At 44.0% G+C, this 22,909-nt stretch overlaps 1 protein-coding gene across 1 annotated transcript; it reads left to right on the forward strand.

Moving 5' to 3' along the window:
* Positions 1 to 656: 656 nt before the first annotated feature.
* dbh (dopamine beta-hydroxylase (dopamine beta-monooxygenase)) lies at positions 657 to 22,889 on the forward strand. Its single transcript, XM_010877354.5, has 12 exons — positions 657 to 1,333; positions 9,395 to 9,541; positions 11,369 to 11,626; positions 11,974 to 12,150; positions 15,386 to 15,488; positions 17,012 to 17,178; positions 18,119 to 18,262; positions 18,893 to 18,931; positions 19,326 to 19,385; positions 19,855 to 19,982; positions 20,460 to 20,619; positions 22,268 to 22,889. Exons 1-12 carry the CDS (start codon positions 971 to 973, stop codon positions 22,379 to 22,381), a joined length of 1,860 nt encoding a protein of 619 aa, XP_010875656.3. The 5' UTR covers positions 657 to 970; the 3' UTR covers positions 22,382 to 22,889.
* The last annotated feature ends 20 nt before the right edge of the window (positions 22,890 to 22,909 follow it).

Below are 22,909 nucleotides of genomic sequence, written 5' to 3' on the forward strand. Positions count from 1 at the left end.
GGGTCTCAGCCACTCTTGCTGTCCACCATGGTTTGAGCCTTGACTGTGTTGGTGGCTTCATCTGCAGGCTGAGGCATACTGGCCAAGCATCACCTGGGCTCTGATCTCTCTCGGTGTTCTGACTATTTTGATGGTTGGATGTGCAGGTGGATGTTCGGGGGTAGAAGTTAGAAAGAAAAAAATCCAATCCCTAATAACCATAACCACATTTAGTTATAACCGCAAACAACTTCAATAACATATTCTAAGACTGCAGCGAATGATGGAGAAGCAGAACATTTCAGTTTGAGTCGTCAGGCAAGTTGCCTCTCCAATTGCCTATATACAGTATGTCTTCAAATCATCAAACATAGCAGGTCAGAGGTTCAGCATCAAACGTCTGCTGTCGACCCAAAAGGCCAAAACCAGGGGAGATTAAATAGGCAATAAAACTCATTTAGTCCGACTGCATTGCCATTGATAATGTCCATGGTCTATTAGAATCAATTAGGGACTGGCAGATGTCGAGAATCGTGCTTGACCCGAGGGCTTAAAGAAAAACAATTGAATTTTGGTCAACAAACATAACATCATTAGGCCAGATAAAGAGTTAGTGGTCACATGGGAGGGCCTTTTAAAGACTAGAGAGGGTTGAGACGAGGCACAGAAAGAGAAAGACCAGCACAGAAGAAGAAAACAAAAGTGCAGAAGCCTGGTGTTTGGTAAATCGGGGGAAAAAGACACTAATATACAGAACAGAGATGGCAGGATACTGTGAAAGAAGTGGATAACTCCCCAAACAGGCTTAGCAACCTTAGGGTCAGACACCTCCTAGCACCTGTTGATGAGGTGAGAGAAGACAGCGTTGTTCCAGTATAAAAGGTACGGTTGCTGGCAAAGAAGAGGAAGTGTTTTGAATACAGGCAAACGATAATCAAAACTGTTGACTGAGTCAATTTCCTAGTGGCCAGCTAAACGTCCAAACGGAGGTATGCGCATCCTAAACAAGGACCTGAGGCTGCAGGACGTGACTCTGATGTACCTGACCGTATTAGCCACCCTGGTGGTGATCCTGGTAGCCTCCTACAAGGTTGATCCCGTCAGCCCTGCCAGGGGAGGCTCACCGTCCAGCCCACCATCCAGCCCCCTGTCGCTTCCATACCACATGCCTCTCGATCCACGCGGACACCTCCAGCTGTCCTGGAACGTCTCCTACGCTCTCCAGGAGCTGTACCTGGAAGTGCGATGCAGTGAGATGAAACACGGTCTGGTCCTGGGCATGTCCGACCGCGGGGAGCTCACCAACGCAGACCTGGCAGTACTCTGGGATGACGGGCATCAGTCCTACTTTGGGGTGAGAAGAGACTAGTCCTGGGTGGCTGCGTCCTACTTCCTATGGTACACTACGTTTGAACAGGATTCTGGTCATGTGTTGCGCAGGGATTACGGTACCATTTGGGAAACAGACATACATTAGGGTGAAGAAGAGCCTGTTGAAGCTGGTACCTGCTCTGTTGCTGTCAATATGAATGTGTTCTGCTCATATAAAAGAGCAAGTTGCTTATTATCAGTTATCTTCCTATTATGTTAGGTTAGCTTACTGTTTGAAAAGGTTCTGGGTTTGATTCCTGCATGGGCTAGATGAGGTAAGGGCTATAGGTTTTACTTTCTCAATCCTGTTCAGTCTACAGCTCTCTCTCAAGGGCAGAACAACAGCTGATTAGCTGGATGAAAGGAAGCACAATACCCATCCCAAACCAACTGGGATTGCTTGCCTATATTTAACCAATGCCATTTGCATCTGCCCTCAAGGCACAGCTGCACTCAGAATAATCTAAAATAAGGAAAACGCCAATCTGCCTGACTGTTGCTGGTACCCGTTGTGTTGCTTTATGGAGGAGGCTGTTCTGTTGATGGTAAAGCACCACAAAATGTTTCAACTTTAGTTTTACCTAAACTGGTGAATAAATAAGGGTATTGAATTTGTGGCATTTCAAACATGAAGATTACATTTTTCACATTTAAGAATATCATTTTATAACACGTTACTACAGATACTCAGATAATTTCTTCCCAGACTTCATTACCCAGGGTCCCTTACTACTATTACTAACTTTACTATTTATATTACTACTAACAAAAAACTTTATTTTGATACCGAAATTTTATGTTATAATAAGTTATTTGAAACTTCAATATAATTATAAATATTTTACTTTGATTTGATCAATTGATATTTGAATCCCTAAACAAAGTTACATTTATTTGACTCCTCAACTTTAGAAGATTGTATGAAGTCATCAGGGTCGTGCCCTCCTCTGGCATATACAGTGTTTCAAGCCGAATGGATCACATTTATTTGTGGTTTTAACATGATTTTTAAACGTTTTATCTCAATCTCCCCATATGAAGTGTCAGTGATCCAAATGATGTCCGCTCCCCTCGGTTGGGAAACAACCTAGAAAAAACACGTGAACATCCAAAAGCTAGCAATTCATGTTGTCTCATCAACAATTTACCACAATAGGGGATTATATGCCTTCCACAGTATAAACATTTCATATCAGCTAAATGTTGCATTGCTCTCAAAATCGCGTCTCTCACTTTCCGTTGGAGTGTTTTTATTGCAATATCTCTGCCTGTGGGGGCGGGGGGACGCTCTTTTCCCAAACCTTCTATCTGTCCGAGGAGCCGGGTTTAATATGAGCACGATGTCCATGATGGAAGCCTGATAAAGAGCAAGCTCACCCAACGCCCTCCCTTCACTCCACACATCATCCCTCCCTTCACTCCACACTTCATCCCTCCCTTCACTCCACAGTTCATCCCTCCCTTCACTCCACAGTTCATCCCTCCCTTCACTCCACACTTCATCCCTCCCTTCACTCCACACTTCATCCCTCCCTTCACTCCACACTTCATCCCTCCCTTCACTCCACAGTTCATCCCTCCCTTCACTCCACACTTCATCCCTCCCTTCACTCCACACTTCATCCCTCCCTTCACTCCACACTTCATCCCTCCCTTCACTCCACACTTCATCCCTCCCTTCACTCCACACTTCATCCCTTCTTTTACTCCACACTTCATCCTTTCCTTCATCCCTTCTTTTACCCCACACTTCATCCCCCCTTCAACCAACTTCAACCAAATTCATCCTCTCTGCAGTTACAGTTTTGTCTGGCTGGCTGGGCTCTTTTTCTCAACCTGACTGCCTCAGTTGCTCTTTGCCCTCGCTCCCTTCTCACCACCTTCATTACATTCTCCCCTCCCTCTCTTCCCTTTTCTGTATCCCTCTCCCCTCCCTCTCTTCCCCTTTCTGTATCCCTCTCCACTCCCTCTCTTCCCCTTTCTGTATCCCTCTCCACTCCCTCTCTTCCCCTTTCTGTATCCCTCTCCACTCCCTCTCTTCCCCTTTCTGTATCCCTCTCCCCTCCCTCCTATTTTAAAAAGTATTTTGTGAGCAGAAAAGTCAAAACAGTGCATCATCCCAGCCGAGACACTCTTCCTCCCTCTCGTTATCTTTCCACCTCTCTCCTCCAACTCTCTCACGGTCTGTGTGGCACTGTACTTGGCATCTGGTGGTCAATGCAAATCCACCACAAGGCACCACACATACATAATTCTGTACAACCCTTTTCATTCTCACTGTCCGTCAGGAGTCGTCCGTGGTCTGCCTGTCTGTCTTTGTCAGCCTGCCCCTCTGTCAATGGATGTCAGTTGGTGCTTTATTGGCACAAATGCATGGTTGCTAATTGGTAGCCAGACATTTTCAGTCATCAGTATTAATACATTATTAAAAAGATGAATGATTGAAATGAAAATTGTACACAAAAAAGAAAACAAATGATCAACATGTCAGAGATTTAGAGGGCTATTGAATATCTTTTATAATGACTGACCAGGACACAATCCTGCCAGATATATTCTCCATGTTTTTGTTGTAGTGTCCTGTCTCTATTGCCAGGCTATAGTCTCTGTGTATGTGCATTTTTAATATCTTCATTTTTCATCTAATTATTTGATACTTACAACCAGGGCTTGACATTGGCACCCGCCCACCTGACAAATTCGGCTGTGGCATGTAACGCAGTCACTCTTACTAGCCACTTTGGCGGGTGGCATTCTATATATCTATACACAGGGTTTTCCCAGCTTTCAAAGCTCAAAGGCAACAGCCTTCCCAAAATCTCGCACCGCCTCTATGTGTTGGCATGATAAAACATGATTTTGCGCTCATATAGAAAACGAAACATCGCACCTAAAAAGACCGTAGGAGGAAACTTTTCCCATAGAGTGTTGCCAGGTGGGGTGAGTTTCCAAATAAATTGGGGTATTTTTAATGGGCTTGTGCGGGTCGATTTTTTCCTGAGTCTTTGGCAGAATACAGTATACGGTCAATGAAATCTGGCAACCTTGCATACAGAACCACACCGGTCCAGACATCAAAGAGATGAGTAATGTCGGGAAAACACTGGGATCCCAGTTTTCTTTTACACTCAAGCATGTCAAAATATTCAATTAAAACTTAATAACCTCAAACTAAATGTAATTTGTTTTAAGGTGACTTATAGTAGCCTAAAATTACAGATTTGTTTTTAAAGATAGATCGCGAGATAGACGAAGATGACTGGTGAAAAGACCATCAGCCTAAGGTATGTACTAATCACCAAAAACCACAGGCTATATATGCAATATATAGAGTACAAAATATATAATTAACATCCCAGTTTGCTAATTGGTAGCCAGACATTTTCACTCATCAGTACTAATAGATTATGTACTGATCTAACAAAGTTACTAAAAATATAAACATATGAATGTGAAGACCCTGGACAAGCGACAGCAGTAGAGCCTAGTACAGCTGATGGAAGTCGAGCAAGATAAACGACGTGTCGTCAAGGCAAGGATGGAGAAAAAATTACTTGACAAGGCTATAATATATACAGCTCTGTTTCGTTTTTTATTACAAGTCAATATTAACAAGAACATAGCATAACACTTGATACACTGCCGATTTAGCAGGTTTTCCCACTTACAAAGCATGGAGAAGTCATTGTATGATTTTGAAGTAATTAATTTGCATTTTATTGCATGACATAAGTATTTCATACATCAGAAAAGCAGAACTTAATATTTGGTACAGAAACCTTTGTTTGCAATTACAGAGATCATACATTTCCTGTAGTTCTTGACCAGGTTTGCACACACTGCAGCAGGGATTTTGGCCCACTCCTCCATACAGACCTTCTCCAGACCTTCTCCTGTCGCTTGGCAATATGGACTTTCAGCTCCCTCCAAAGATTTTCTATTGGGTTCAGGTCTGGAGACTGGCAAGGCCACTCCAGGACCTTGAGATGCTTCTTACGGAGCCACTCCTTAGTTGCCCTGGCTGTGTGTTTCGGGTCATTGTCATGCTGGAAGACCCAGCCACGACCCAGCCCATCTTCAATGCTCTTACTGAGGGAAGGAGGTTGTTGACCAAGATCTCACGATACATGGCCCCATCCATCCTCCCCTCAATACGGTGCAGTTGTTCTTTCCCCTTTGCAGAAAAGCTTCCCCAAAGAATGAAGTTTCCACCTCCATGCTTCATGTTAGGGATGGTGTTCTTGGGGTTGTACTCATCTTTCTTCTTCCTCCAAACACGGCGAGTGGAGTTTAGACCAAAAAGCTGTAATTTTGTCTCATCAGACCACATGACCTTCTCCCATTCCTCCTCTGGATCATCCAGATAGTCATTGGCAAACTTCAGACGGGCTTGGACATGCGCTGGCTTGAGCAGGGGGATCTTACGTGCGCTGCAGGATTTTAATCCATGACGGCGTAATGTGTTACTAATAGTTTTCTTTGAGACTGTGGTCCCAGCTCTCTTCAGGTCATTGACCACGTCCTGCTGTGTAGTTCTGGGCTGATCCCTCACCTTCCTCATGATCATTGATGCCCCACAAGGTGAGACCTTGCATGGAGCCCCAGACCGAGGGAGATTGACCGTCATCTTGAACTTCTTCCATTTTCGAATAATTGCGGCAACATTTGTTGCCTTCTCACCAAGCGGCTTGCCTATTGTCCTGTAGCCCATCCCAGCCTTGTGCAGGTCTACAATTTTATCCCTGATGTCCTTACACAGCTCTCTGGTCTTGGCCATTATGGAAAGGTTGGAGTCTGTTTGATTGAGTGTGTGGACAGGTGTCTTTTATACAGGTAATGAGTTCAAACAGGTGCAGTTAATACAGGTAATGAGTGGAGAACAGGAGGGCTTCTTAAAGAGAAACTAACATGTCTGTGAGAGCCGGAATTCTTACTGGTTGGTAGGTGATCAAATACTTTAAAATGCAAATTAATTACTTAAAAATCATAGAATGTACTTCTTCACCCCACTGTATATATTCTTAACATAACCTAGAACTATTAACATGTTATTTAAAAATAAATATGAAAATCACCCATCAGCTTTATAATTAATCGGCAGTGTAATAAAATTGGCAGTGTATCAAATACTTGTTCTCCCCACTGTATATTGCTTGCATATTTTGGTTGATATTAGGGAGGACATTGTAGCGTGCATTAGCTGCACAAGTGGACATGGACAACAGGGCAGATTTAACACTATAATAGTTGTCTTTTTCAAGGTTTTAGCCACATTATATAAAGTATTTCACAGAGGGGTGTCCGGTAGAGTGGGGTACCACCTTTGCCTAATAGTGACAGAACCAGTGAACTAAGATGTAGCACACCATAATCAAATTTTATCAAATAAAACGTAATTCCCCAACAACAAAATGGCGGCTATTGAAAATGCTGAGTGGCCAGTAATTTTGGAAAACCACTAGCCACAGTGGGAGGTGAGCAAAAAAGTTAATATCAAGCGCTGCTTACAACGCATTGTGCTGTTTTTAATCTCTTCAGGGCCAACTACTGTAAAGGGTCACTATCTGGGTTGCTGTGTTCATTTAAACATGTCTTGTGACAATAATATTCCGGATCACAGTATGTTTGGGGAATTCAACACACTCCCAAGTTCTGCCCTACAAACTAGGTTAGAGGCATTCATGTGATCAACAAGAATATGTTTTACAAAATGCCATGTATAATATTTCTGTAGGGCTTTTGTGCATATATTTACAATTTAAATAACATAGGGGGTGCACATATTTCACTGCCATATAAAAGAATTGGAGATATGACACAGTCAAATAATTTAAACCAAATTCTAATTGGAGGGCTACATTTATACAGTCTTTTTCAAACTGCAAATATGCTTTGTATGCTTTCTGTTAGAGACTTTATTGCCTCTCTGCCTGTTTCTCTGCCAACCTGTTTTTCTGTCTACCTGCTTCTGCCTGTTTTTTGCCAGTCGGTCTAACTGCCTATCCTGTCTTTAATCTGCCTGACTCTGTTAGCCTGTTTCTGTGTCAGCCTGCCTCTGTCTGCCTGTTTCTCTGCCAGCCTGTTTTTCTATCTGTCTGTCTTTTTGTAAGGTTCTAATGCCTTGCCGCATGCCTGCCTCTGCTGGCTTAGTTCCTGCTTACAGTGCTTTCTTTTCAAACTAATGTTGAAGAGCCCTGGAAGAAGATCCAACAGGGACGGGTGATATGAGAGTTAAGTATGAGGGAAGAGAAGGTGAGTGAGAACTAAGAAGGCCTGTTAAAAGCCAGGGACCACTCCGGTCACAACAGTACAGCGGAACTGCTCTAAAAGTGAGACTAACTAACTCTGACACATGAAGAATCCCCTGTTAATTTCAAGCTTTTACTAAATGTTTGGCTTCCTTCCCATATGGTAAAAAATACATTAACATTTATGGAATTTAGCACTCATTTCCAGAGCAAAAGTAGTGAGTGCATAAATTTTTCTACCCTGTGGGAATATAAATCCACAACCCTGGCGCTCCAAGTGCCATGCTATATCAACTGACATATACAGAGACAGAAATCTAGTATATTTGAAATACAAAAGATTTGCCAGAAGCAGGGGGGTCCACCAGTCTAAGCAGCTGCCTCCGGTGCACATTTACTGCTGCAGAGTGAGTTTGAAGAGATTTATTTCAGATGTATTTTAGCCATTTTGCCAGACCGCGTATGCGGAGCCGCCCAAGACGAGCAAATGTCTCTGTGAGTGACTGAATGACTACCCCTTGTTAAATAAAATAGTGGTTAGAGATGTGAACTGCCATGTAAGGTACCTGTGTTCGAGCCTCGCCGCAGTCAAAACAAACAATGCATTTGGATTTGTTCAGGCGAAAAAAACGTTGCTGGCAACAACCTCTACTAATTACATTATAGTACGCCTAAAATAAAACATTTACGGTTATTTTGAAGTACAGTACACATCCATGCAGGCCTTTTGGGATCACAACATCTGGAACAGTAAAACTGGAGGGATTTCCATGATTCTCTCGTCTTTTCACTTGATGAAAAAGTTTTTGTCACCTATATTGATTTTTATTGTATCAATGTAATTCACAAATGAAAAAAAAACAAAGGTGGTTGTGCCACAAAATGAAATAGCACAACACAAAATTATTTTCGCCTGACGAAAAAGTCAGTCACCTATATTGATTGATAAAAGAACTATGTAATTTATGAATGAAAGAAAGAAAAACAAATGTTTTTGTGCCATGAAATGAATTTGGCAGTGTAAAGTTCATCTTCAGTCTCGCTAGCAATTGCTCAATTCTTATGACTATTCCAAGTAGTAAGTTAGTAGATACTAGTAAGCCTATTACTGGCTAATAAGCTATTAAAACAGCCAGTGGTAAAAGCCATACAGTTCATAGATGCTATTTATGGTGGAAGTAAACTTAATAAGAAACGTTAGTTTGTTGAACACAATGCTTAATGGTGTCTAGCGAAATGTTCAAACTTGGCATGATGTTATTGCGTGACAAAATGATCTAATATGGAGACACTGTACCGACTCAGTACATGTATAGTCGGTCACATGAGATCCCGATTTGAATCCAACAACGACAACATCAATCCTCCCTTCTAATGGCGGCTGGATGAACTAGGCTTGCCTGGGTCCTTTTCTGGTTTCTCTGAGTGGGTTGGAGTTTTCATCTCGCCCCAGTCGTGGTCATCATACATGGAAGAGAAAAAAAACATTTTCAGAGCGTGTTGCATGGTGCCATCCTGATTGGAGGAGAAGGATTCAGCTGTTCCCATTACCTCCCGGGAACACGCTCACCTGGACTGATCATAATTCTGCATCCCCATCCCATAATGTTCCAAGTTTACAGAATAATCTAACAGATGTTCCTGGAAATACTTGGCTATGAGATGTTTCCACAGTGTAACTCTTTCACAATTGAAGTTACTGTTGATTTATGAATGGCTGTTTCACATACACAAATATAAGCAGATGCCCACAATTGTGTGTGAATGTCTCTCTCTGTGTGTGTGTGTGCTTTCAGGACGCATGGAGTGACAATGAAGGCCGTGTAAGTCTGGACAGCCAGCAGGACTACCAGCTGATTGAAGCCCGGCAGACACCTGAGGGGTTCTCTCTGCTGTTTAAAAGGCCCTTCAGCACCTGTGACCCACGAGACTACATCATAGAGGCAAGACAGAGAAATAAAGGGAGAGAAAAGAGGACAAAAAGTGAGAGAGACAGAGAAGTGGTAGATGCCAGGTGGTAAGGGAACAAAAGCAGCTGTGGCCTCAGTGACAGAAAAAGTGGCTGGATGTTGGTCATTTTGCAGACACTCTTACCCACAGTGACTTGCAACTATCACACTTATTGTTAGGCAGCCAAATGGGACGACATATTACAACTGTCTCACAAATGGGACGACATATTACAACTGTCTCACAAATGGGACGACATATTACAACTGTCTCACAAATGGGACGACATATTACAACTGTCTCACAAATGGGACGACATATTAAAACTGTCTCACAAATGGGACGACATATTACAACTGTATCACAAATGGGACGACATATTACAACTGTCTCACAAATGGGACGACATATTACAACTGTCTCACAAATGGGACGACATATTACCTCTGTCTCACAAATGGGACGACATATTACAACTGTATCACAAATGGGACGACATATTACAACTGTATCACAAATGGGACGACATATTACAACTGTATAATTTGCCCAAAATAAAGTATTCTCAGCAAATTATTTTTAGCAGTTATTCATCGCTGATGGCGTAATTTAAGATGACGGGGAGAAGGTTGAGGACAAAGCAAACAGTGGTATACCGAATACTTTGGATGGTTTTGATGGCATTGACTGGTAGCCCAGTCAACAGAGAGTTCCAGTTGTCTAGAAGGGAGATGACAAGTACTTGGACTGTCATTTGTTACAGGTACTTGTTATTCACTGTGTACATATTCTGTGTTCTTTAATGTCTTGTACACAGTTACTGTCTATTCCTGTCACTTTTAATCTCTGCATTGTAGAAAACAGGGTCCATAGGTAAACACTTCACAGTTAGTTTGTGCCAAATACAATTGGATTTGTATTAGAACCTGCTCGGCTACCTGTGTCAGGACAGGTTGTATTCTACAGATGTTGTGGAGAATAAACCTGCAGGAGCGAGTTACCGCTTTGATATTGGCACAAAATGACAGGGTGATGTCCAGGGTCATGCTCGGTTTCTGAACCGGGACACCTTGGAGCAGGGAGGCCTTCCCCCAGGGGAAAAGCTGCTCTGTTTGGACAGTCTCAGTTGAGTAAGCTGCCTCAACACCGACTGGAGTAGGTTGTTCTGAGATAACGAGAGAGTTGTAAAGGACTGGGGAAGACTTGCCTCCTGGAAGTCTAGGGGGTCACAGGGATGAGTTGACGAGGGAAGTAAAGAATGAAAGAAGGTTAACAAAATGGTCTCTGGTGAGGCAGGAAGGAGGGGAAAGAGCTGGAGAATCATGGCGGAAGCAGAAAGTGGAGAAGAGTAGCCATGGTTGGGGGCAGACATTTGACAATTAGAGTGACAGAATGCGGCCTAACAGCAGAAGAGGAACATGGCGAGTAGGAAATGGAAATATGATTGGTCATCTGGAAGTTACGTTGCCTAAAGCCCTTTTCTGTGATCTTGCAGTGAGTCACTTCACCACGGAGCACAAGGGTAAGGTCGTCCCAGCCAAGAGGAAGGGGGACAGTGAGAGTCATAGAATTTGAAGAGGGAGAAGAGTCGAAGAGGCAGAATCAGGAGACGAAACGGGAGATGATTTAGCAGAGACCAAGAGGACGGGTTGCAGCAAGATTAGTTGACAGATGGGAAAGGGCGAGTGAAGAAAAGAGATGGGGAAGACAGGAAGAGAGAGACAGAGAAAGAGAGAAAAGGAGAGAGATAGAACGAGTGTCTGAAAAGGCTTAAGGAGAGCATCGTGTAGAGACTAACCTTCAAGCTTTGTGATTGGCAGGAGGGCACAGTCCACCTGATCTACGGAGTGTTAGACCGGCCAATCCGTTCGCTCGAGCAGCTCAACCTTTCCCAGATCGAGACGGGGGTGCAGAGAGCCCTCTTGCTGCGCCCCGACTCCCCTTCCCCTTCCCTGCCCCCAGATGTCCAAACTCTGGATGTCCTGGCCCCCAATGTCATCATCCCCACCCAGGAGACCACATACTGGTGCCACATCTACCAACTACCAGCCAACGTACCCAAAAACCATATAGTGATGGTGGGTAAATCTCTGAAGCTATTCTGTTACAACGATGGGACCGTGGAATTAGAATGATTGCTCTTGTGATTCTGTTTGTGTGGATGGATGAGTCAAGCCCATTCCTACATCAACCTGTATCCCCTCCGGCCCGTAGGCATGTTAATAGATCTGAGAAAATTGAATAAGTATGATCAATATGGCAGTGTCTCATCCCTGACTTCGTGCAATGTTCCCCCTGTATTTTTGATAGGGGTTGAATTGAAAATGGCCTGAGGAAGTAGTTGCATACACGCGAGTCATTATCAGTGCATTCTCCTCCTTGTCTCCTTCCTCCCTTCTACGCCCTCCTCCTCGTCCTCCTGCAGTATGAGTCGGTGGTGACTCCTGGTAACGAGGCCATTGTTCATCACATGGAGGTGTTTGAGTGTTCTCCTGAGATGGCCGTAGTGCCTCAGTACAGTGGACCATGTGACTCCAAGATGAAGCCGGCGAGCCTCAACTACTGTCGCCACGTCCTGGCGGCCTGGGCCATGGGAGCTGAGGTAACTTCAAGGAGTCTATCTCACTCAGACACACAAACGCACGCATGCACGCACACGGTCCCTAGGTTTAAAGAGAATTCACTTTCAAGCACTTTAAATTTGCTTGTCCAAGCCTTAATTACATTATAATTAATATTAAAAAGTAATTATCAACCATACGTCACTCCAGATCTAATGAAATGTTCACAGTATTTGAAAGATAAACATTATTTGATCCCAGGTATATCATACATAAAGGTCAGAAGCGTTCCACTTCCCAATAAATACTCCTAATAACAGCGTATGGACGTGATTACATAGTCTGATTCAGCTAAATGGTTTCAGCACTAAGGTAGTTAGAGGCTATAATTGGCTGACACAGTAAAATCCTCCTGCTCAATACTTCAGATGGTCAACCAACCTTGGGGTTTGTCAAGATCAGCTGAAAGAATGTGTCATTTCCTATGAGAGACTAGGAATCCGGGTGGAACAGAAACTGAGAGGTGTGAAAGCCCTGGAGGATGCCACCTGGGACAGGCCTGAGTATCTTGGGCAATCCCAAGAGTAGAAACATGTTTTGATGAGCAGAAAGACTAGCATTCTCTGGAGACACTGATGAACACTGGTTGTACGTGTGTGTGTGTGTTGTGTGTGTGTGTGTGTGTTGTGTGTGTGTGTGTGTGTGTGTTGTGTTTGTGTGTGTGTGTGTGCGTGTTGTGTTTGTATGTCAGATGTGTGCACCGGTGCTTGTGGCTGTGTGAGAGAGACAGCGTGCTTGTATCTGTGTGAGAGAGACAGCGTGCTTGTGTCTGTGTGAGAGAGACAGCGCGCTTGTGTCTGTGTGAGAGAGACAGCGTGCTTGTGGCTGTGTGAGAGAGACAGCGTGCTTGTGTCTGTGTGAGAGAGACAGCGCGCTTGTGGCTGTGTGAGAGAGACAGCGTGCTTGTGGCTGTGTGAGAGAGACAGCGTGCTTGTGTCTGTGTGAGAGAGACAGCGCGCTTGTGTCTGTGTGAGAGAGACAGCGCGCTTGTGGCTGTGTGAGAGAGAGCGCGCTTGTGGCTGTGTGAGAGAGACAGCGTGCTTGTGGCTGTGTGAGAGAGACAGCGTGCTTGTGGCTGTGTGAGAGAGACAGCGTGCTTGTGGCTGTGTGAGAGAGACAGCGTGCTTGTGGTTGTGTGAGAGAGACAGCGTGCTTGTGTCTGTGTGAGAGAGACAGCGCGCTTGTGGCTGTGTGAGAGAGACAGCGCGCTTGTGGCTGTGTGAGAGAGACAGCGTGCTTGTGTCTGTGTGAGAGAGACAGCGTGCTTGTGGCTGTGTGAGAGAGACAGCGCGCTTGTGGCTGTGTGAGAGAGACAGCGCGCTTGTGGCTGTGTGAGAGAGACAGCGTGCTTGTGGCTGTGTGAGAGAGACAGCGTGCTTGTGGCTGTGTGAGAGAGACAGCGCGCTTGTGGCTGTGTGAGAGAGACAGCGTGCTTGTGGCTGTGTGAGAGAGACAGCGCACTTGTGGCTGTGTGAGAGAGACAGCGTGCTTGTGTCTGTGTGAGAGAGACAGCGTGCTTGTGTCTGTGTGAGAGAGACAGCGTGCTTGTGGCTGTGTGAGAGAGACAGCGTGCTTGTGTCTGTGTGAGAGAGACAGCGTGCTTGTGTCTGTGTGAGAGAGACAGCGTGCTTGTGGCTGTGTGAGAGAGACAGCGTGCTTGTGTCTGTGTGAGAGAGACAGCGTGCTTGCGTACATGTGCACATGTTCAGGAAGTTGACGATTAAGAGCAAGGATGTGCGAGGCAGTGGAAGTGGCGTCCTGGTGGATAAGGATCACTCCGGCACCAGAATACTGGTGTCACAGCGCCAAAGCCATCGAGCCCTTCCATTGGATTTCCAGACAGGGAAACAAAAACACAAACCCCGTGCTCAGCTGGGTGCCAAGAAAAGAAACAGAGCTGGAGAGATTAGATTAGCTGGGAAACACGCAGGCCTTTTCAGTTTCAGAGCATGTTCTGTTCCCCCACACATCTAAGAGAAAAGGAACTAGAAAACAGGCTAAGGAAGAGGTAGGAAGAAAAGAGAAAGAGGGGGAAGATAGAGACAGATGGGTGTTTGTGGAAGAGAAGAACGAGTGGTTATGTAAAATAATGTTACAGATGCTGCCAGGCAAGGGGACGGAAAATAACTGGATTTGAATAGAACTAAAAAAAAATTAAGATAACGGTTGAGGATAAGGTTAGGGAAAGCATTAATATATAGAATAAGGACAAGTGATAACCTATGTCAAAGGTCCTGTCTCAGGTCCAGCTGTTGGGTCCCACGTAGCTCAGTTTGTGGACCATAGTGCTTGCAATGCCAGAGGTTGGGTTTGATTCCCATCAGGGACCAAGGAGGATGTGTATGCACTTACTACTGTAAGTTGCTCTGGATAAGCATGTCAGCTAAATGACTGAAATGTAAAGGTCAAAAGTCCTGGCAGAGCATTAGCCTGGGTCAAATGTTCTGGGAAAGCACTAACTTGGGCCAAATGTCCTGGCAGAGCACCAACCTGTTTGAAATGCAAGCTCCCTGTTCACCGTTGAGGAAACTAATCACAATTTCTGCCTTGTCCACAGAGCAAGATTTATAATGAAAAATAGCAACCTGCTACACCATATGTAGACAAACATCGGAAGCGGTTTTGCATCTCTGGATCAATAGGACAAGCCATTTTCTTTCTGCATTGGCTGTAGCTATTTATTTATCCTTTGGCTGAGTCACATGTCCAGTGATAAAATAATGCAACTGTCTGTGTGTGTGTCTGTGCGTGCGTACGGGCGTCTGTGTCTGTGTGTGTCTGTGCGTGCGTGTCTGTGTGTGCGTGTCTGTGTCTGTTTGTGCGTGTGTGCATGCATGTGTGTCTGTGTGCGTGTCTGTGTATCTGTGTGCGTGTCTGTGTGTGTGTGTCTGTGTCTGTGTCTGTGTGTCTGTGTGTGTGTGTCTGTGTGTGTCTGTGTCTGTTTGTGCGTGTGTGCATGCATGTGTGTCTGTGTGCATGCATGTGTGTCTGTGTGCATGCATGTGTGTCTGTGTGCGTGTCTGTGTGTCTGTGTGTCTGTGTGTGTGTCTGTGTGTGTGTGTCTGTGTCTGTGTGTCTGTGTGTCTGTGTGTGTGTGTCTGTGTGTGTCTGTGTCTGTTTGTGCGTGTGTGCATGCATGTGTGTCTGTGTGCGTGTCTGTGTGTCTGTGTGCGTGTCTGTGTGTGTGTGTCTGTGTGTCTGTGTGTGCGTGCGTAGTCCTTCTACTACCCCTCTGATGCAGGTTTGCCTCTAGGTGGACCAGGATCCTCCAGGTTTTTACGTCTGGAGGTTCACTACCACAACCCTCTCCTTATCTCAGGTACAACACATCACACAGTTAAAGACTATTCCACCTGTACATCATCAGTTATATAGTATTCTACCCCTTTGTCATCAGTTATATAGTATTCTACCCCTTAGTCATCAGTTATATAGTATTCTACCCCTTAGTCATCAGTTATATAGTATTCTACCCCTTAGTCATCAGTTATATAGTATTCTACCCCTTAGTCATCAGTTATATAGTATTCTACCCCTTTGTCATCAGTTATATAGTATTCTACCCCTTAGTCATCAGTTATATAGTATTCTACCCCTTTGTCATCAGTTATATAGTATTCTACCCCTTAGTCATCAGTTATATAGTATTCTACCCCTTAGTCATCAGTTATATAGTATTCTACCCCTTAGTCATCAGTTATATAGTATTCTACCCCTTAGTCATCAGTTATATAGTATTCCACCCCTTAGTCATCAGTTATATAGTATTCTACCCCTTAGTCATCAGTTATATAGTATTCTACCCCTTTGTCATCAGTTATATAGTATTCCACCCCTTAGTCATCAGTTATATAGTATTCTACCCCTTAGTCATCAGTTATATAGTATTCCACCCCTTAGTCATCAGTTATATAGTATTCCACCCCTTAGTCATCTGTTATATAGTATTCTACCCCTTAGTCATCAGTTATATAGTATTCCACCCCTTTGTCATCAGTTATATAGTATTCCACCCCTTAGTCATCAGTTATATAGTATTCTACCCCTTAGTCATCAGTTATATAGTATTCTACCCCTTAGTCATCAGTTATATAGTATTCTACCCCTTAGTCATCAGTTATATAGTATTCCACCCCTTAGTCATCAGTTATATAGTATTCCACCCCTTAGTCATCAGTTATATAGTATTCCACCCATAAGTCATCAGTTGTGCAGTATTCCAGCCCTAAGTCATTAGTTAAACAGTATGCGACCCATTCAGTCAAAAGTTATACACTATTCCACTGTTAAGTCAACTACTGGCCCTAAACTCTGTTAGTACTGCTGATTATAGTTTGATAAGGAAACTGCATACTTTGTCCCTCACGACTCAATACACTTGTGGAAATTGGTCTACGTGGTCATGCTTAGAACAGTGGAAATAGAAAAAGTAAACCCCACCCGATTAAAGAGAGGGAATGAAAAAAGGAAAATGTGTCATAATTTGGCCCTCATGAGTCTGTAGTAAAATAGTCTGCCCCAAACTAGGCCTTTTATGTCTGTATTATGCATTCTATTCCACATCCTACTTGATCTCACCCCTCTTCAGTTTCCATCGTCTACTCCCCCACCCTTTCTTCCCAAACCCATCCTTCATCTTTTACCCCATCCGTACTCCCACGGTGCCATACCTCCAAAACCCTTCACGCCTCCTAGCAATGCATGACCTCATCTAACAGGCTCCCCTACTCAACCAGCCCCCCCCCCTTCTCCCTAACTCTCCCTTTACCTCCCCTTTCCCCCTTTCCTCCATCACGACTTCTCCCAGACTCCCCTTTCTGACGTGTACCTGTGGCCTTGCAGGTCGTAAGGACAACTCAGGTGTGCGTCTGTACTACACGCCCACTCTGAGGCGTTATGACGCTGGCATCATGGAGCTGGGGCTGGTCTACACTCCGGTGATGGCCATACCGCCCAGAGAGCAGAGCTTCCAGCTCACAGGATACTGCACCTCCAAGTGTACCCAAACTGTTAGTAGCCACAGTTCTAAACATGATTGGTTTGACTGGAGATTAAAAGTTATAATTATAAACCGGGTAGTTGGGGTCCCAGTTACTGTTTGGCTGAAAGCTCTGGTATAGCAGATACCACTGAAATGACAAAGAACACTTTTTACTGTTAATTGAGTTCGTAACCGGTTTATAATTAAGCAATATGTAACAAGGGAATGCACCTGTGTTGCTTAATTGCTATAACAAACCGGCTGAAAGCTGTGGAATGAGACTGTCTAACATCACATTATTTTATTATAATAATGAGGTATCTTGGGGGTTTATGGTACAATACCATATATAAGTGCTGCATGCAGGCATGGGGTGCTTTGTACCTAAGAACAACAATTACCCATGATATACTGTATTGGCCATATATCACACTCCCTATATATAATTATCTCTTTGGATAATATCCAATATTCATCAGAGACTAAGCTTGCTAGATGTGTTTTCATGGTCAGATCATGTGGGCAGGAAAAACCCCAGAGCTTTCAATAACAGCCTGTCTGTAACCCCCCCTAAAAAGGTATATTAAATCAATGTTGTTTGTAATGCATTGTAATTTTCAGATGCATATACAGTGGATATAAAAAGTCTACACACCCCTTAAAATGCCAGGTTCTTGTGATGTAAAAGAATGAGACAAAATGGGAATGCACCTGTGTTTTGTTTTTGTTTGTTTGTTTTTCAAATGAATTGTTCACATTATAGGTCACATTAAAAGTGGAAAAAGTTCTGACATGATTCTCATTCTTTTACATCACAAAAACCTGGCATGTTCACAGGGGTGTGTAGACTTTATATCCCCTGTACACTAGGATCCCTTGTGTCTATTGTCTTTAAATCTCTTAATGATACTAGATATCCTATTTACTGAAATAGAACTGTACATTTCCTTCTAATGTCTTCTATCCAGGCCTTACCTCCAGGGGGGATCAACATCTTCGCATCCCAGCTCCACACTCACCTGGCTGGGCGAGGGGTTAGGACAGTCCTGGTGAGGGCTGGAAGAGAGGTGGAGGTGGTTCAGGAGGACAAGCATTTCAGCACACACTACCAGGTGACGCATGTGGGTTAGGGTTCATATGCTGAAATTACCGGAAAAGGTCCCCATGAGTCAAATTATTTCTGGTTTTACTATACTCATTGAGACATTTGGTCCCCATGAATATAGTTAGATCTAAAACACACACACAAATAAATGCACGCACAGCACTTCAGACACACATAATATTTCATAATTGGAATGCTTGCACACGGCTGTGTCTCTGTCTCTAGCTGGTCCGGTAAAGTAGGGTGTCAAAAAGGGCTAACTATCTGTCTGGCATCTGTGAGCAGGGGTGTAGAATAATGTGACCCCCCTAGAAAATAGTGAAAATCCTGGGATCCATTGACCCAGACCCCCACAACAAGCAATACCTACATCGTTGTTGGTGAGGGAAGTACTAAAAACAATTGAAATGAGATGGGCTCTCGCGCTCCCCGGGGCTGTCTCGAGACATCTTAAAACATGACTGGCACCAAGTGGGAGCGTGTCTTGGCATTTGAATCACCACTCTCCCCTGTATTCAGCTCATATCTCGTAACTAGATGAGAGCACTTTGAATGACATGAAAGCGAGACATCCCTTTGTGATTCAGCGTGTTTTGACAGGGATTGTAATGGACGCGTCTGTTGTTTTCTCCTCCAGATAATTCGAATGCTGAGGAGGATGGTGACGGTGCTGCCTGTAAGTATGTTAGTTGCTCTCTACTGTCACAACTGTCTCTTGTGAGTTACTGTTGGTGCCCAGTCACTGTTGCCCAGTCATTTCGCCTGTCCTCATACATCAAAAGGACCCAAAGGTTAAGGTTAGTATTATAGTTAAGGTTAGGTTTATAGGGTATATATTTGGGTTTGTTTGGGTTAACAAGTTAACGTTAGGTTTAAGAACATAGGTTACATTTACATTTAGGGTTTCAAGGTTTCGTTTAGAGGTTTTGAGTGGTAATACATTTTTTGCATGCAGAAATCCTCACAATTTCTTTTTACCTTTCGCCAGTCCAAAAATATAATTCTTGAATGGGAATATCGTTGAGTCCCCACAAGTATAGATATTGCTGAAAAATGTGTCTCCCTCGCAGGGTGACGTCCTCCTGACAAAGTGTACATACAACACTGAGGACAGAAGCCAGCCTACAGTGGTGAGTTTAAACAGCAGGAGCAGCCATGCATGCAGTCACCCAATATATCTGACAATACACGTATGTTTGAAGAGTGCAAAAACAAACATGTATACACATCACACAAACATGCTGTATCTACTTGCAAACCAGTTTCTTGGTTTAATGTTGGTACATCGTCCAACCACGGGGGTCTGAGAGGCTCCGCTGCCCACTCTAATCTGGGGTCCAGCACAGAGGGCAACAGGCTCTGGGCAGGATGATGGGGAAACTTCTGTGATGTTGAGGCCATTGGACAGCTGCAGTGTGCTACTATCTGTTGTTGCGTGCACAAACTGCCACACACACACCTGAGCAAGGGTAATAAGTATGGGTAAAATAAGAGAGTACCTTTAAACATTTTCCTTCCTCCTCACTTCTGTCACACTCTATGCCTTCGCTCTCCTATCTCCCACTCTTCTCTCTCTCTCTCCCATCTTTCTCTCTGCAGGGAGGTTTTGGGATCATGGAGGAGATGTGCGTAAACTATATCCACTATTACCCCCGCACTCAACTAGAGCTCTGCAAGAGCAACGTGGACCCGGGATACCTGCAGAAATATTTCAACTTTATCAATAGGTAATATTGATGAAGGCACCTGCAGGCAGACAGACAGACAGGCACTTCATTAACAGGTTACACATGCACAGGACAGTTTAATTTGCCGGTAACACGCATCTTCTTTATTGAGAAGAGCTACTGTAGCTGACACCTTAAACCAAACACACACACAGCATCTTCATTTCAGTTTTGCTAACTCAGCTACCATTAGAGAAACAACCTGCCTTGAACAATTAATCTCCTCCACGTCAAACAGCTCTCTTGTTCCTCAGATTCAATCCACTAACACGTCAGACCATTACATGGCCTATTTAAAACAAGCACAAACACTTACAATGAATGTCAAGCTGATCCATAATAAGACTCATATTAACCTGGTCCTCCTGAATTTGCTAATGACATGTTTACAACAAAGCTCTGCTGATGAGGGAGCTACGTCGTCACTGCCCTGTCATTCCGCCGACACCCCCCCCCCGTACTTGCTCCCCTTCACAGGTTCCAGGGTGGCGATGCGTGTAGCTGTGGTCAGACCAGTGTGACAGACCAGTTCTCCTCCCTTTCCTGGGACTCCTTCAGCGGGGAGGTGCTTGACTCCCTCTACAGCACAGCTCCCATCTCCATGGCTTGTAACCAGTCCTCAGCTAGGCTTTTCCCTGTGAGTACTGCACACGCACACGCATGGATACATGCTGTTCATACATGCTCTCTGAACTGAGCGTGTATAAGCAACTGATAAATTCATGGCAGTGCACAACGCCACCAGTAAATCACACAGGGGATATACATACTATAGATTGCACTATGTTATTTGTTTTTTTAACATCTCCAGCAGAACCCTTTCTTCCCCTTCGTTTCCAGTTGTGAATCATTCTTCACTGGTCTGGGTCTGACCAACTGTGTGTGTTTTGCGTGTCTGGCTGATTTCAGCTGGGGCAGAGAAAGACTGAACCCACGTTTGAACGAACATAGGCACCAATGTTTCTAGTGTTTACTCTGAAAGGCACTGTATGAGTTTGTAGGGAAAAGCAATTTTACTAAAATCAGAGTGTGAGTGTGTCTGATAACTGTTGTTTTTTCCAATTCATTTTTGTGGCGATAGGAAGTTTCTGCAAGGCAGCCCGATATTCAAACATCAGCCATTGTCTGTCCTTTCTAGAAGTCAGGGAGACCCAGCCAATCAAAATGTATAGAAGACAAAGATCAAAATGTTTGCACCAGTAATAAAGCACAGAGCTTCATGATAAACTGAATCCAGAAGTTTCAATACATAAGCGGAATTGCCATAATCTAATAAGTGGCTTGCACAACTTCATTTCTAAACTAATTTGTTTCTAAAAATGCAAACCAATTTTTAACTTTAACTTCATAATAATTTCTGAAATGTATGTTTTAAGACATCGCACTAGAGTCCAAGGTATTCCATAGCTTTGAGGTCATCCATTTTGAGGTTATCCATAGCTATGTTCTGGGATTTAAGGTGCGTGCGCACTGTCCGCTTGGTAGAGCTAAAAAGAGGCACTCTCATTCATTTCCAATGAGAGCCAGCGAATCACGGCGACAGCGACTCTTGGAGACAAAATCTCCCAGTGACAGTGACAGTTGAGATATGTTCAACTTCATGCTAATTTCCAGCGAGCGGGCAGTGACAGAGTCCGACGACTACTAATGGCAGGGCAGATGTTTTCTGCATGTTTTCCCTTGTCTTTTCTACTCGCTATCTAAAATATATTGACGAGAGACAAACTTAATTGTGGTGTCCGGTTTCCCCATTATTTATGATGCTTCTCTGGCGTCATGCAGAGATACACTGAACCAAATTACAATAATTATATAAATGCAACACTTTTGTTTTTGCCCCCATTTATCAAGAGCTTAACTCAAAGACCTAAGACTTTCTCTATGTACACAAAAGGCCGATTTCTCTCAAATATTGTTCACAAATCTGTCTAAATCTGTGTTAGTGAGCACTTCTCCTTTGCAGAGTTAATCCAGCCACCTCACAGGTGTGGCATATCAAGATGTTGATTAGACAGCCTGATTATTGCACAGGTGTGCCTTAGGCTGGCCACAATAAAAGGTCACTCTAAAATTTGCAGTTTCACTGTATTGGGGGGGTCCGGGGGGGGCCCGAAAACCCTAAACCCAACCCCTAAAACTGCAGTTTCCCTCGTTAGGACCAGCCAAGAAAACACGACCTATTTGTCAGGTTTTAGTGTATTAGTGGAGCTGGAGGCGACACAGCCGTGGGTTTACACACATCGTCATTCATTTACCTTGCATGACTGGGATCCTGTCTTCACTAGGGTGACTGGGAGAAGCAGGAGCTTCCAGTAGTGACATCACAGCTCCAGAGACCCCGATACCCGTGTGAGGGGGGTAAACTGCCTACACAGAACAGTGAACCCACTGTGCTCTGACCCTCCCTGGGAGAGACCCTACCCCCGGGTTCATAGCAGCGTCATCTCCCTCGGCTGACATACTCCACAACAAACCAATCTGATTGGGCCTTCGCAACCTGTCGCTCCAGTGACATCAATGCAACCCAGGAAGCACTACAGTTGCCAGTCATTATTTCCATTATAACATTTACCCAATAAAACAGTAGTCCATTGTTGTTATATGTTACTGAGGTGTTGTTGGATTGTTAAATGTATGTCAGGAGACGCCACGTGTCATTTAGAATTTGGGTGCGACACTGTTCAACATTTTTTTTTCAATGAGAGCAGGATTGGACTTAATCTGGATCAAGGATGTTTGCCCAGGCCATGTAGATGAAAAGCTTAGATCACACTGAAGTTGGAAGAGGATGGATGACAACATAGTTTATAATTGACAAGCGGGAAGTCTTCATCTGAAACATTGATTGTATTATTTACAAGTATGTTCATTTTACAAATCACAGAAGACAATGCATCTAATACAAATCAAATGTAGTCTTTGCCAGG

Source organism: Esox lucius, chromosome 14 (assembly GCF_011004845.1).
Source record: "Esox lucius isolate fEsoLuc1 chromosome 14, fEsoLuc1.pri, whole genome shotgun sequence".
NCBI classification, from domain to species: Eukaryota; Metazoa; Chordata; class Actinopteri; order Esociformes; family Esocidae; genus Esox; species Esox lucius.